The sequence below is a fragment of the Nematolebias whitei genome, chromosome 5, assembly GCF_014905685.2.
Source record: "Nematolebias whitei isolate Nwh7 chromosome 5, NemWhi1, whole genome shotgun sequence".
NCBI classification, from domain to species: domain Eukaryota; kingdom Metazoa; phylum Chordata; class Actinopteri; order Cyprinodontiformes; family Rivulidae; genus Nematolebias; species Nematolebias whitei.
Window position 1 is genome coordinate 15,140,505 of NC_056502.1, and position 15,177 is coordinate 15,155,681.

Here is a 15,177-nt window from a genome sequence, read left to right on the forward strand (position 1 = left end):
TTAATCAATAAAAAAAAAATTTAATTTTGACTCTAAAATCTTTATTGTCGCCTGCCGCTGAAGTCAAAGATGAAAGCGATCATGTTTTTGCACACGCCTGCGAGCTTGTGTTTGTTCGGCCGTAACGTTAGCTAAAACAAAATCTCACAGATCAAATTTTGGAGTCAGCTTAATTCAAGATGGCCACCAAAGCAAAGCAATCTTATCAAACAAACAACCAAAACACAGATATGATTACATTTTACACATATTGAGCTCAAATTTAGTGTGGTAGTAGCTGAGATTGATTCCCAGCTTGTACTTGGAGAACTAATTGTGTGAGATTGACGTTGAAAAATAATTTTTGAAATCAGCTCTGTCAGCAAAATATCTCATGAACCAGTGAACAGATGTATTGAAACTTTCAGAAAGTGATCATTGGACCACTTTGGTGTGGTAGTAGCTGAGAGTTACATGTATTAACACATTGTTTTGATATAAACAAACAAGCGCAAGAAATTGCTACAGCGCAGACATTTTTACAGATACCAAGCTAAAGTTCGACGTGTTAGATATTTGGCTAATGGTACAAACAAACAAACACATGAGTGCACACACAGACATGGAACAAAACATTATTACCCTTCAAAATAGGCAGCAACCATAATAACCAAGGTTCTCAGTTCAATGAGAAGAGAGACTAAGTGAAATATTTTTTCTCTAGATACTTCTAGGTACCGACTAATTGAACATAATGGGCTTATGGTTGTAGAATAGAGCTCGAGAGCAAGGTATAGGTTAAAAACAATAGACACTTTGTCAGCAACAATGTTTGTGGAGGCTCAATTTGTCATGGTCTGTGTCACGTGTATTTAGTTTTTCTGTGATTCTTGTATTTTTAGTTCAGTTCAGTTTACTTATATAGCACCAAGTAACAAGAGAAGTCATCTCAGGGCACTGAACAGAAACATGCACATATAAAAATAATAATTTAACTTTGTTTTTCTGAGGAGCAGGCTGCTTTGAATTTAACTCCATTGCAGAACTCTCATTTTAGCAAGCATGAAGGCGACAGTGGAAAGGAAAAACTCCCTCTTGAGGAAGAACCCTTTAGCAGAAGCAGGCTCAGGACAAGCAGCCATCTGCTTCGATCGTCTGGGTTTGGTAGGAACAGATACACAATGGCAGGTCAAGAATCACGTTAAGGTAGAAATAGTATCAAATGAAAACTATTTAATTTTAACAATTCATTTAAGGAAATTAAGTCAATTTGTCCTTTACTAATCTAAGCCTATAGCAACATAACAAGCCAACCCTAACTATAGGATTTATCAAAAAGGAAAGGCTTAAGCCCAGTCTTAAAACTGGACAATGTGTCAGCCTCATGGACAGAAACAGGAAGTTGGTTCCACAAGAGAGGAGCCTGATAACTGAAAGATCTTCCTCTCATTCTGCTCTTGGAAATTCTAGGAACCGCGAGTAAGCCTGCAGTCTGAGAGTGAAGTACTCTGTTAGAGAAATATGGAACAATAAGATCTTGAATATAAATGGAGCTAGGTTGTTGAGAGCTTTGTAGGTTAGAAGTAAGAATTTGAATTCAATTCTGGATTTTGACAGGGAGAGAGAGATATATGATCTCTCCCACTAAATCCAGTTAAGACTCTAGCAGCAGCATTTTGGATCAACTGAAGTTTGTTTTGTGCCCGTGTTTCAGCTTCCCCAGTGTATTTTTCCTGCACTTTAGTTTATGCTCCCGAGTCCTGACCCCCCACTCTCACCTGATCCTGAAGCCTGTCATTTGTCCCATTTGTTGTGCATGTTTTCAAGCCATTCATGTTTGTTTTCTCCTTCACCTCTTCTAGTGTTTTTGCCTGTGAGTATTTTTGCTGCCACGTCAGCCTTTTTGTTTTTTCTTGTTTAATAAATTTGTTTATTTATTTTTACCTTCAGGCAGCACGATGGCGCAGTTAGTTGAGCTGCCACCTCTCAGCGAGCGGGTCACCCCAGTTCAAATCCCGGCCAGGCCACTTCTGGGTGGAGTTTGCATGTTCTCTCCGTGCATGCGTGGGTTTTCTCCGGGTACTCCGGTTTCCTCCCACAGATCAAAAACATGCATGTTAGGCTGATTGGTAACTCTAAATTGTCCCTAGGTGTGAGTGAGAGTATGAATGGTGGTTTGTGTCATTTGTCCCTGTGATGGACTGGAGACCTGTCTAGGGTTTCTCTCACATCTCGCACAGTGACTGCTGAATATGGGCACCAGTGAACCCCGTGACCCGAAAAGGAAGAAGCTGGTAAAGATAATGGATGGATGTGATGTTTGCAGATGACAAGATCTGTGATGAAAGCAGGGAACAAGTGGAAGAGAACTTGGTGGAGGTGGAGACAGTGGCATTGACAAAAAGACAGGAGACAGAACTGGAAGTGGCAGAAATGAAGATGTTGAGGTTCTCCTTAAGAGTGACAAGGATGGATAAGATTAGGAATGAGATCGTCAGAGGTACAGCACAGGGTGACCAACTGTAAGATAGTTAGAGAGAGGCCAGACTGAGATGTTTTGGACATGTCCGGAGGAGGGACAGTGGGTATATTGGTAGAAGGATTTTAGAAATGCAGCTGCCAGGAAAAAGACAAAGAGGAGATCTATGGATGCAGTTAGAGAGGACATGGAGGTAGCTGGAGTGAGGACAGAGGATGCAGAGGACTGAGTGAGATGGAGAATGATGACTCGCTGTGGCGACCCTCGAAGAGGGAGAAGCCAAAAGAAAAAGAAGAAGGTATTGTGTATGACTTAGATTTCTTTTTCTTAATCTTTGAAGTGGCAGAAATGTTCTTCTATAAAAGCTGCGCTTCAGGATACTTCTCAATATTCAAAACATAGCGAGAGCTACACCATAACTACGTATATTAAAATGCAGAGTGCATGGAAGGGCTGTTTTTTGTATGATTTGTTATAGCCCGCATTCACCACACTCCCTTTAATCTTTTTAGTGCAGCATCAAAACGATGCCCCGTTCTCTCATTTTCATATCTATCTCCCCTGAGTGCCCATCTCCTTATCTGACAGTTGCCTCCGTCCATTCTGGAGTGCTAATTTATGTCACGCAGGATCGTCTCCACACCTCTTCCTGACATGACTCCACTGTTCTCTGCATTCCTTCCCATCAGCCCCCCGTCCCATCTGCCCACGTCTTCTGCTCTTCCTCCCATCTGTCCCGCTGTTTCTCCTCTTTCTCTCCTCCTCTCTCATTTCTTCCAGTGTATAGTCAACAAAACATGTCTGACCACACATGCACCCCCTCCCAATCTTCTCCGTCTGCACACACAGTGAATCTCACAGTCCAGACTGTGCCTGCAAAGACTTTGAAACTTGTTTGCATCAGTTTGTAGTCAGCAAACAGAGGGGTTGGCGGCCTGACCGGACAGTGAGGGGATGGAAAAAGGAAGGAAAATAAAAGACCTAGCATTCATTGAAGGAGTGCATTGCTACTGCCTTTTGTTTATTTTAAACTACAGTCATCTTATGTAAAAAATAAAAAAAAAGGGGGGGGGGGGGTTAGGGGATTTTAATAATCTTGAAAATAACATTTTACATGATTTCATAACATTTTACAAGGTCTCGTGCCATCTTAGTTCTCAGAGTATTTGTTGAAGATGATCCTAGCTACTATAACACTAAGTTTGAGCTGAACATCTGTGAAACTGACTATATTATGCATTCATTAGCTTTGGCTTTAATTAATTTACATCCAAAGCTTCATCAGTTGCAGATGTGCATGCAATAATTACATTCTGAGAGTTTTATTGAGATGTGTCCACTGGTTCATGGGTTATATTGCTAACCAGTGGTGGAGAAAGTACTCAAACACTGTACTTAAGTAAAAGTACAAACGGACAAAAATGTACTCTAGTAAAAGTAGAAGTAATGTTTTTTCTTAAGTAAGTAAAAGTAAATAAGTACTTGCTTTTAAAAATACTTAAAGTATTAAAAGTAAAAGTACTTGCTGAATGTATTACCTAATGCAGTGGTGTACAATATCTTTAAGTGTGCCTACCGTTTGTATATTTTCTGTAATACATTAATAGTGTTGAGCCTTTTTAATGAATAACGCTGCAGATAGTGTATGTTTATATTGTGTTTACCCTGTGACACAGTTCACACTTGGACTTGTGACTCTGTGCATCAGAATTTCATGGATGACATGCAGAGTTAAATGCCATTAAGCAAATTAAGAAAGAGGAATGATTATACCTTTGAAAGTTTTTATTTAACACAAAGCAAAACCAATGTGTCATTTTAACTGCAGTAAACACATTTAAGTTAAAGTTGTCTGCCTGAAAAAAGAAGCATTAGACCTAACAAAGGATTCTGATCATTTCAACTGTTTGTCATCATCTCTATCGTTAAAATACTGTCCAGTCAACCTTGTAATGGGTCAATAGTGAACGATATTTTAACTTCCTGACACTATTTTCAAAACTTGGGCCCGAGTGTCGAGTCATTTGGAGACATCTCATGTCTCCTGTCCTAACATCTGACACATTTTAATATTGCAGCAAGAATTTCTTGTTCAAGTTCAGAAGAAGTTGGTTTTCAAAGTTTTTTTTGTCCAGTCTAGCTCTTTTGGGAGAGAAAAGCTGTCCTGCTGTACTCAATAGTCTTTCAGTAGTCTTTCAATAGTCTTTCAATAGTTTTTCAATAAGGCCATGGTGGCGTGTATCTTCTGACTGACTCGCCGCGGTGGAATCCATTTTGGGTGTGTTAGCGGTACTGTGGATGCGCCCATCTCAATGACCTATATACTAGAATATACATCATTGGCCCAGCTCGTCTTGAAGGCAGGTTTAACGTTACCTTCACACTTTGCAGTGATTCCATGGACAAACTCCCCTCTTGCCATTGGTTACTTTCAAACTAAAGAACAAATAAGTTAAAAAAAAACGCTACGTGAATGTAACGTGTAATGCAACGCATTATAGAAATGTAGTGTAGTGGAAAGTACAGATAGTGGAGTAAACATAGAAAGTTCCCATGTTTAACTCTACTTAAGTAAAGTACAGATACATAAAAAATGTACTTAAGTACAGTAACAAAGTACTTGTACTTAGTTACATCCCACCACTGTTGTTAACAGAGACAAAAGGGTTGATGCCAGTGGTTTAGCAAAGATCTTGCTCTATGTTGAGTGCTTGAAGTAGAATAGGGATGACTGTCAGCTACTACCACACCAATTTTGAGCTCAGTATTTGTAACATTGACTGAGTTGTAGCCATTTTTGTGTTTGCTAATGTCTTTAGCTGTGGTGACCATCTTAAAAGAAGTTGACTCCAGAAAGTAAGCAGATGCAGATGTATGTCAAATGATTACTTCCTGAAAGTTTTGTTACAATCTGTTCTCTGGTTTATAAAATATTTTACTAACAGACAGAGGTAACTTTATCAGGTAATAGCAAAGTTTTAAACACAAATCTTGATGCTAACAGATCTTAATATGATCTGTTAGCACTTGGAGTATATATTGGTGATCAGTCTCAGATAAGACCAAATTTTAGCTCAAATGTAAATATTTATTGAGTTATGGTTATTTTTATGTTTGGTAAGTTCGTTTAGCTGCGGTGGCCATCTTGAATCAGATTGACTTCAACAGGTAATCAGTTGTAGACATATCCGAAGATTACCTTGAAGAGTTTCGTAAAAATTAATCCACTGGTTCATTGGGTATTTTGCTAACAGTCAAGCAGACACACATGCAAACAGGTCATTGCCTGCCTTTTAGATGCAGTTGATAAAAAATAATTGATATTAAAACTGACAGGTTAAGGAAGGAGAAGGGGTTTAGGTGAAGTTGGGCTGAAGAGAGCCAAAGAGGTAGAGAAGAGCGATAACAGAAAGTGAGAAACGTGCAGAAATGGCCTGAAGCAGATCAATTTAGGTAGTTAAAGAAATATCTTTTAAAAATTCTCAGTACTGTTCTTTGCCTGTAATTGTGTAGGTACTTGAGTGATACATAAGTGTGTGTGTGGGTGTGTGTATATGAGGTTTGGTGGGATGGAAGGAGGCTGGGAGGGATGGAGGGGGTGGAGTGGAAAGTGGCTGCAGTGCATTGTCAGGCTGAATGCACACAGGAGAGGGAGACAGAGAGAATCCCCCATTTTAGCTCAACAATAATACAGCAGTGCAGCGATATCCACAACAATGGCAGTCCCTCAGCATTGCACTAATAATCTCAGCAGTGGAAACCCACACCAGTCAGTCTAACTCTTTTAATCTCTAATTATTATTAATGTTTTATCTTTCTGCGTTATCTCATCATATAATAATTGCCAGATTCTGTGTCTCGAAAATGATCATCTGAAAGGTAAAAACCTGCAAAAGCTCAAACTGAGCGTGATCCCATGTTCAAATGTGACAAGTGTGTTTCAAACGTTTTTGACATTGCCTTGCATCTTTATTTAGTCCCGTTCCATTTCCCCTCCCTCCCTCCCCTCCAGGCATACTGACTTACTAACCGGATCTCCTCTAAGACGCCGCACTGGAGACGGAGAGGAGCAGCAGGAGTGAGGGAGAGAGGGATCGAGCAAGCGCAAAGGAGAAACAGAGTAAGAGAGAGAATAGGGCAGAGAGAGCACGGCAGAAAGGGGGAAAAGAGAGCACGCTGAGAGGAGGAGAGAGTCGCAGGAGGAAGGAGGAGAATGCTCGGCGTCTGGGCAACACTTCCACGCTTGTGTCCAGGGCCTTTGTGAATACACCATGGGATGCATCGGCTCCAGGAGACTGAGTAAGCAACGCTCCTCTTCTACCTCTGACTGCGGGATGGAGAGGGGGGTGATGGTGGAGCTGGAGTAGGGGAGAGGACAGGGGAAGGGGGGTCCTGCAGCAGCAACCGAGACACGGACGGTGTTTGCATGTGTCCGTGTGTCTTCTTTTCTGCAAGCTGTGCATGAAGCAGGCGAGATATGTTAAAATGTGCTTCACTGCATGTGTGTGTGTGTGTGTGTGTGTGTGTGTGTGTGTGTGTGTGTGTGTGTGTGTGTGTGTGTGTGAAGGGTGCATCCCCCATCTCTCTGCTCCCCCTCATCCTCTCATCCCTTGATTTATGATACTGTTTGGCAGTATGTATATATATGTGTGTGTGTGTGTGAGTAGGAGGCAGAGGGATGGAGAGCAGAGAAAAGGCAAGCGAAAAGCTGTGAGGGAGCTTATTTATAGAGTGGCATGGCTCCGAAGAAGAATTGGGGGGGAAAACATAAACGGGATACAAAATCCCATTGTCAGGGACGTTTGCACAGTTTGTTGTTGTTTGCATAATTAATAGAGGAAGATGGAGCAGAAGAGAAAGAATCACATTGCAGGTGGGCAGGAAAGGAAGGAAAGGAGACAGGGGGACGGTGATGGAGAAGGGAGGGGTAGTGGCGAGTGGTGTGGATGTGAGTTTTCAGGTAAGGACAGTCCTTGACCAACCTGTCGTTGTCATGCTAGGTGCAGTTACAGTAAATAACAAACTGGGAGTCGTTGTGCCAGACTACAATTTTATGTAAACAATCAGTTGTTTGCAGGAGTAAGACCCACCTAAGTCCATCACATTACCGTGTAGCATAAATCACACTTATAAAGGTACAAATAAACAGAGATCTCCTCTAATGTTAAATATTTATGAGCTACTTCACACATCAGACTGTAAAACATATTTGCAGCAAAGCAAACAACACATACAGAATCCATCTGTACCACCCACAAGGAATGTTAGAACTGCAGGTATAGACACTGCGATTGTTTGAGCAACCACCCCTTTCCTTTCCTTTTCTCCTTTTTTGAATTACAAAAAGTACCTTCTTGATAAAGAGGATTTCAAAAATAAGCCGAACATGCAAGTTCAGAAAGCACAGAGTACTACATGACACAGTTAGGGAGCCAGGTGTGAGCCGAATACAGCAGAAGCAGCAGAATCAGCATCACACAGCGACTCGGGCCATCCAGGTAGCTTTATGTGACTCATTGCACAGCAGAAGGAGAAGGAGGGGTGGGCACCGGGATCCTCTGTCAGCATTCAGGTCAAGCCTGAGAAGGCTAAACTGAGTATAAGTTTAACCTTTCATTTTTGAGTATGAGACTTCCCTTTAGTTTTGTTTGTTATTCTAATCCCTATCACACACTACATCCTAACACAATTAAGTAAACTGTGTTTAAAAGAACCAAAACTGTCTGATATCAAGGATCTGACATGCTTCAATTGCTTTGTAAAGCAGGAGATTCAGACAGCAGTATCACCAGTCTCGAGGCGTGGTTGTGTTTATCCTAAGTGAGAATAGCTTTAGTGTGCGTTATTGATCGGCATTCTCAACTGCAGCCCAGGCTGCCAAGCAGAGATCAACAGGATCGGGCCCGTCCCTGGGTCAGAGTATAGCCCTGATGTATCGGTTTGTCCTCTGGTAACATTACCCCATCCAGATCCATCGTATCGTGGAGGGTTCTTCACAGTCAGGCTCTGATATTACACATAGATCTTGTCTATTATTTCTGACTATCCGCAAATGTACAGGCCCAGGATGGCTGATATGTTATACTGCGTAGTGTACCACAGGAAGATGTTGTATATGGTCATTTGATAACAAAATCACGAGTACATTCAGATCAATAAGCAATCAGGATCAAAATAATGTCAAAGCAGTCCAAAATTAGCGTAGAAATGCACCCATTACCATAACACTATGACCTTTTACAGGTAAAGGGAGTACAGTATATCTGCTCGTCTACCTTCAACACAAGGTTCCACTGGGAAAAAACTGCCTACTGGCATTAATTTTATCTGTAAACCAATCACTATCACAAGGCGACAATACCACTCCCATATAGAATAAGGACAGGACAGTGAAACAGGACTGCAAAGGTCCCTTAAAAACCTTAGGAAAGATTTAAGAACACAATCAAGAGTCAACAATGTTCAAATGATCTCTAAACTCTCAAGATGCAATAAAGACTGGCAGTAACTTTGGGAAGTAAGCCCAGTCCACAAAGACCCCATCCTACAAACAGCAAGGCTCAAATTATCTGTCATAATGCAAGTGTCCTGGGATGCCCCATAATATGTTATTCGTTAAAACCAGTCAGCTCAGTCCAGTTTATTTATACAGCAATTCAATCAATTCAGTCAATTCAGGACACTATGCAAGGAAAAACAAGTCCTTTCAAATCCGATTAAAGTCCAGTTACAGTCAATTTACCTTCAAGTTCAAGTCAAGTCTTAATACATCTTAATAAGTCTTAAAAGTAAACAGGTTGTCAGCTTCATGGGTAAGAGAGGGGCCTGATAACTGCAAGCTCTGCCTCTAATTCTACATTTAGAATCTCTAGGAACAACAAGTAAACCTGCAGTCTGAGAGCAAAGTGTTCTGTTAGGAAAACATGGAGCAATAAGATCTTTAAGATGGAGCTTGGTTTTTGAGATCTTTGTATGTTCTATGAAAAGTTTTAAATTCTATTCCAAAGTTTATACTCAAAAATGTTTTGGTGGCAAAAGTGGGTGGACTCAACCAAATTTTTTGACGTGATCATAAAATTGTGGCTCTTCTGTGTGCAGCTTTGAGTTAGAGGCTGTTAAAACTGATCTGGCAAGAAAAGTCAACGATATGCCAGAGTTGAAACTTGTTGTTTTTAGTATAGTTCAAACTTCATTGTAATTTGTTGTTTTACCAACATATGCTCATCCAGTACTGTGTAAAACCAACAGGTATAGTACCTCTTAATTGTTGTTTTGTGTATCAATAAAGGCAATACATGTTTGGATTCATAATTCATTGCTTTGTCAGGTGAAAACCGTCAGTGTGGTACAGATCTTGAACTGCCTGCATTAAACTTTCACCCGTTGGGAGACCCTTAGAAGTTGCTCATTTTTATTAAACTCATCACATCATCAAAATATTTACCATGTTCCTGTACTGGCCCAACAAGCCTACATATTATTTTTGCATTTGTTTGAGTAAATTCTTTCCAGCTAACAGTGCCAGTGTAAAGCTGTTACGACGTCATTGTGATGATCACATTTCTGGATGTAGCGCCGTTAATTCTATTAGTAATCTTTGTGCTAAAAGCTGCAGATCAGAAGCGTTTTCCTCAACTGACTTATCAGGCTGCACTGCTTGAAACAGTCATTACTGTTTCATTATGGGCATTTTGCGCTGTGTGACTGTTACTACCATGGTTTGGACAACAGTGGAACAAGAATGTGGAATAATATGACAGTTTGTGTAGATCTTTAGCGGTGTCTCTTTTATTCATTAACTCTCTCACAAATAAACAGTTTAGTGGCTGGAAATACACCAAAGGCTAATTCTGTTCAGAAGACATGAGAGTCCATCTCAAAATCTGCATCAACAGGACTACAAGTACTTTTGAAGTCATGAATAACTCTGCATGTGTGTTCATTTGTTTGAGTTAGCAAAATATTTCTACTATTCAACTTTGGCAAACACCTAGATGGATATAAATCAGTTTTGAAAATATTGTGCTAAAATTTGGCTTCTTAGTAGTTGAAAACCATCTCCAACATATACTCTGTGCACTGATACATTGCACTAAATCTTTGCTTGAAACTTTGACTTAACTGTTGGTGTCAACCCTGTCGATCTGTTAGGAAAATATCACATTCATTTTCATTAATTCACTGAATGAACCTCAAAATAATCATTAGATGCACGTCTACAAGTGATTGACATTTGAATTTAAATTAATTCAAGATGGCTGCCACAGCTAATTAACCTTAGAAAATAATAAAATAGCAGTGAATTTTGCAGATATTGAGCTATAATTTGATGTGGTAGTAGTTGAGAATAATTCCCAACATACAGATGTGGAAACATAACCTGGACTCAGGAATCCTAGCCAACTATAGACCTATATCTAATTTAACTTTCATCTCAAAAATTCTAGAGAAACTAGTTGCAGGTCAGTTGCGTGATAATCTGCAAAGAAATAATCTGTTTGAAGAGTTTTCTGTCAGGGTTTAGAGCTCACCATAGCACTAAAACTGCACTGGTGAAAGTTACTAATTATATGCTCATGGCCTCTAATAATGGACACGTGTCTAGTACACCGGTCCTGTTAGACCTCAGTGCTGCATTTGATACAGTTGATCACAATATTCTACAAAGACTTGAATATGATATTGGGATTAAAGGAATGGCTCTAAATTGGTTTAAATAATATTTATCGGATAAATTCCAATTTATAAATGTAAATAATGAATCTTCTTCATACACCAAAGTTAGTCATGGAGTTCCTCAGGGTTCAGTGCTTGGACCAATACACTTTACCTTGTATATGCTTCCATTAGGTAATGTTATTAAACAGCATGAAATACATTTTCATTGTTATGTTGATGATACACAGTTATATTTGTCCATGAAACCCAATGAATCCAATCAGTTACTTAGCCTACAAACATGTCTTAAAGACATAAAAACCTGGATGACCCTTAATTGATTCCAGAATTGCGCCGCTCAAGGTGGCTGCATGTTGTAGCAGCTCTGTTTCTTCATTCTGAGATTTTGCTTTTGGAAACTTTAATTCCTGTTTTCTGGATGTAAGTCACATTTTTTTGGATGATTGTTTCCTCTGGTATCGGATGCTGTGCAGCTGGAAGGATTATTACTGAAACTTTTTTAGTTTTGGACATTTGTTATGATGCGTAACCATGGCAACAAGGCAGTTTTCTACAACCAACAGCAGCTGATTAACATCTCAAAAGCTCAAATAATATCTCAACTACAGCCCCAAATCTCAGATGGATTGAAAAGGATGTTCTGTGGACACATTCTCATCTACCTGCCAGCTGTGCTCGAGTGCCTGACCACTGAGATCCTGGAACTAGCAGGAAACACGGCTCATGACAGCAAAAGGACTGGATCGTCCCTCAACACCTGCAGCTGGCTGTCCACAGTGACGAGGAGCTCGGCAGACTGCTGGGAGGAGTGGCCATCACTCTGGGAGGAGTTCTGCCCGGCATTCAGGTGATCCTACAGCCCGAGGGGAACTGAGAGGCCAGCCGAGTCTGGGTGGACGAATCGGACGGCATCTGCAGCCAATTTCTTAGGATGCACTGTGAGATGGACCTTTACAAGAGATCCTTCCTGTCTACAGCCATCAGCATCTATAACATCTCTTAATGAAATGAGGATAACAAGTTACAACAACAAATAATTTCCCTTTGGGATTAATAAAGTATTTTTGAATTGAATTGAATTTTCTGCTTTTAAACCCAGACCAGACTGAGGTTTTGGTTTTTGGACCTGAGCATTTTAGGAATGAATTTTTCAGTCTTTCTCCCTCCTTGGATAGCATTAATCTGGCTTCCTGCTCTAATGTTAAAAATCTTGATGTTATTTTTGATCAGGACATGCCTTTTATCCCCCACATTAAAAAACATTACTAGAACTGCCTTCTTCCACCTGCATAATATCACTAAAATTAGAAACATATGATCTAAAAATGATGCAAAAATACTGGTTCATGTATTTGTCACATCTAGACTGGACTATTGCAATGGTTTGTTATCTGGGTGTACAAATGCTTCTTTAAAAAGTCTTCAGTTGATCCAAAATGCTGCTGCCAGAGTTTTAACTGAAGTTAGTAGGAGAGATCATCTCTCTCCAGTTTTAGCTTCTCTACATTGACTCTTTGTCAAATTCAGAATTGAATTCAAAATCTTTCTTCTAACCTATCGTACAAAGCTCTCAACAACCTAGCTCCATCTTTTATTACAGATCTTATTGTTCCACATTTTCCTGACAGAGCATGTCACTCTCGATTGCAGTCTTACTTGCAGTTCCTAGAGTTTCCAAAAGTAGAACTGGAGGAAGATCTTTCAGTTCTCAGGTTCCTCTCTTGTGGAACCAACTTCCAGTTTCTATCTGTAAGACTGACATATTGTCCAGTTTTAAGACTGGGCTTAAGACTTTCTTTTTGATAAATCCTATAATTAGGGTTTGCTTGTTATGCTGCCATAGACTTAGACTACTAGAAGACAAATTGACCACATTTCTTTAAATGAATTGTTAAAATTGAATAGTTTTCATTTGATACTATTTCTATCTTAACGTGATTCTCGACTGCCATTGTGTATCTGTTCCTCCTTCCTGCCCTCTCAAACCCAGCTGGTTGAAGCAGATGGCCGCTTGTCCTGAGCCTGGTTCTGCTAAAGGTTTCTTCCTCATGAGGGAGTTTTTCCTTTTCACTGTTGCCTTCGTGCTTGCTCAAGATGAGAGTCTATGATTAAATTAAACTCAAAACAGTCTGCTCCTCAGATAAATAATGTTATTAACTTAATTTTTATGTATATGAATGTTACTGTTCAGTGCCTTGAGATGACTTCTGTTGTGACTTGGCGCTATATAAATAAACTGAATTGAACTGAATTGTGTGCAGTCGCCCATGAAGTTGTTTTCAAGATTTCACCCAAAACACTAAAACTCTAGCGTGAAAAGTGATGGGCGACATGCTGTCTTTAGGGAATGCTTTTATTTGACCTGATTTGAATGAAAATTGTAAAAGTTATGCCAGTTATAGTTCCTGCTCTGAGCCTTTAAAAAATGAAGCATTTGAAAAACAAAAATCCAGTTTATGTTTCTTAAAAAATTGAAACTAATCATCGTGAGTGTTTGTTTGCTCATGTGCACTTGTGTTTTTATGCACAAACCAGCGAATGACCTCTGCATTACATCCCCCGTGAGACAGCCCACTTGCTGATATATTTAAATGTGTGTGGGTGTGGATGGGGCAAAAGCATCCTTGTTTACCTCCCCTGTCTCTACCATCCCGCTGTTATGTTTTATGTTTTTATTCATTGCTGCATTTCAGAAAGGGATTCCTTAATTTTAAATTAAAACACACACATGCACATCCCTACTGCACCATGCTTTTAGACACACTCAGTCAACACTGTGTCTGGGATCTGCACATTTAACAGTCTGTAATCTGGCAAAGATGGAGGACGATTGATGGGTTTCTCTCCAGGTTGCCTTCAGGAACACACTCAAACTGAACAACTCAGTGATGTGGGATCTCAGAAACATGGATATATGATGATCCTTAACCCTAAGAGCATTTGGACATCTATAGAGTTGGTTTGCCTTTTAATCAAATATAATTACAAGGAGGGAATGTATCAAAGCGTACACATGTACACACATTGTGTTGTGATTAATATCAGAAGTCACTCGTTTATGTGTGTGTGGTGGATGGCAGGCCTTCTGTAAATACTGTGACTCAGCCACGGAGTGACTTATGAAATTAAAACATAATGCTGTGAAGGAGAAATTGCATCTTTACTTTTTGGTGTGTGTAGTAAGGGAGTGTGGTGTGTGTGTATTTTCATGCAGTTGTGCTTGATGGTTTCAACAATATGTACGTAGCTATTAAACCCTTCAGCGCTGACAGAATAAAAAGGTCATGTTCTCAGATGAATATCAGAAAGCAAACAGATAAAAAAAAGTTTTGCATCAAAGAGCTGTTTCTTGTGCACATCAGTCATTTCCTGTAAGTTTGATTCCGCTCAGTGGAACCCCACTTAGATGACATAATTTAGTCAATTTTAGATGTAAATGTTTATAATTTACTTAGCAGGCCTGTAGGATGGTTATGAGCATCGTGATGCAGGGCAGCAGCTCCTTCTGCCAGGAGACCGCATGCTATAGGTTTTCCATTATCACACTCCGTGCACAGATCACTGCTGCACCACATTTATCCTTCATCAGGAAAGCAGCTACATGAAGTGCATACCAGTGTGTCTTGAGATACTCTCAGCTCACTTTCCTCCACCAAACTCCTCCAACCATCTGGGCTCTGGACCTCAGCTGTAGTTTTTTTTTTTTTTTTTTTTTCTGAACTCCGTGGCTCACTAAGCCAGCATCTGTACGTGGTGCTTCAAATGGGGCTGCTATCCAAGCCAATGTTCCCATCGTGGCAACCAGCTTTGCTGCAGCTGTCACGGTAAACAAGCACCAAGCCCCCTGGATCCTCGCTGTTACTGCTGTGGGGCACTTGGAACAAAAAAAAAACAAAGAAGACCGATGAAGCTCAAATGTTTCCCACTTCAGCAGGAGCCAGTTGACAGTGCAGGCGCTGCACATCCTTAGTTGTTCTTTACAGACGGTCGCATTGCTCCATCTTTTTCTATTTTCCCTCCCTCCTCAGCTTCTCAACCCT

General features: G+C 40.2%; 1 protein-coding gene across 1 annotated transcript in view; it reads left to right on the forward strand.

The window, feature by feature from the left end:
* fam131bb (family with sequence similarity 131 member Bb) overlaps positions 1-15,177 on the forward strand; it is a 51,403-nt gene that overhangs the window by 5,385 nt on the left and 30,841 nt on the right. The window contains exon 2 of the mRNA XM_037676215.1: positions 6,471-6,757. Coding sequence (XP_037532143.1) covers positions 6,730-6,757 — 28 coding nt within the window. The 5' untranslated portion in view covers positions 6,471-6,729. The remainder of the gene's footprint in view (positions 1-6,470; positions 6,758-15,177) is intronic.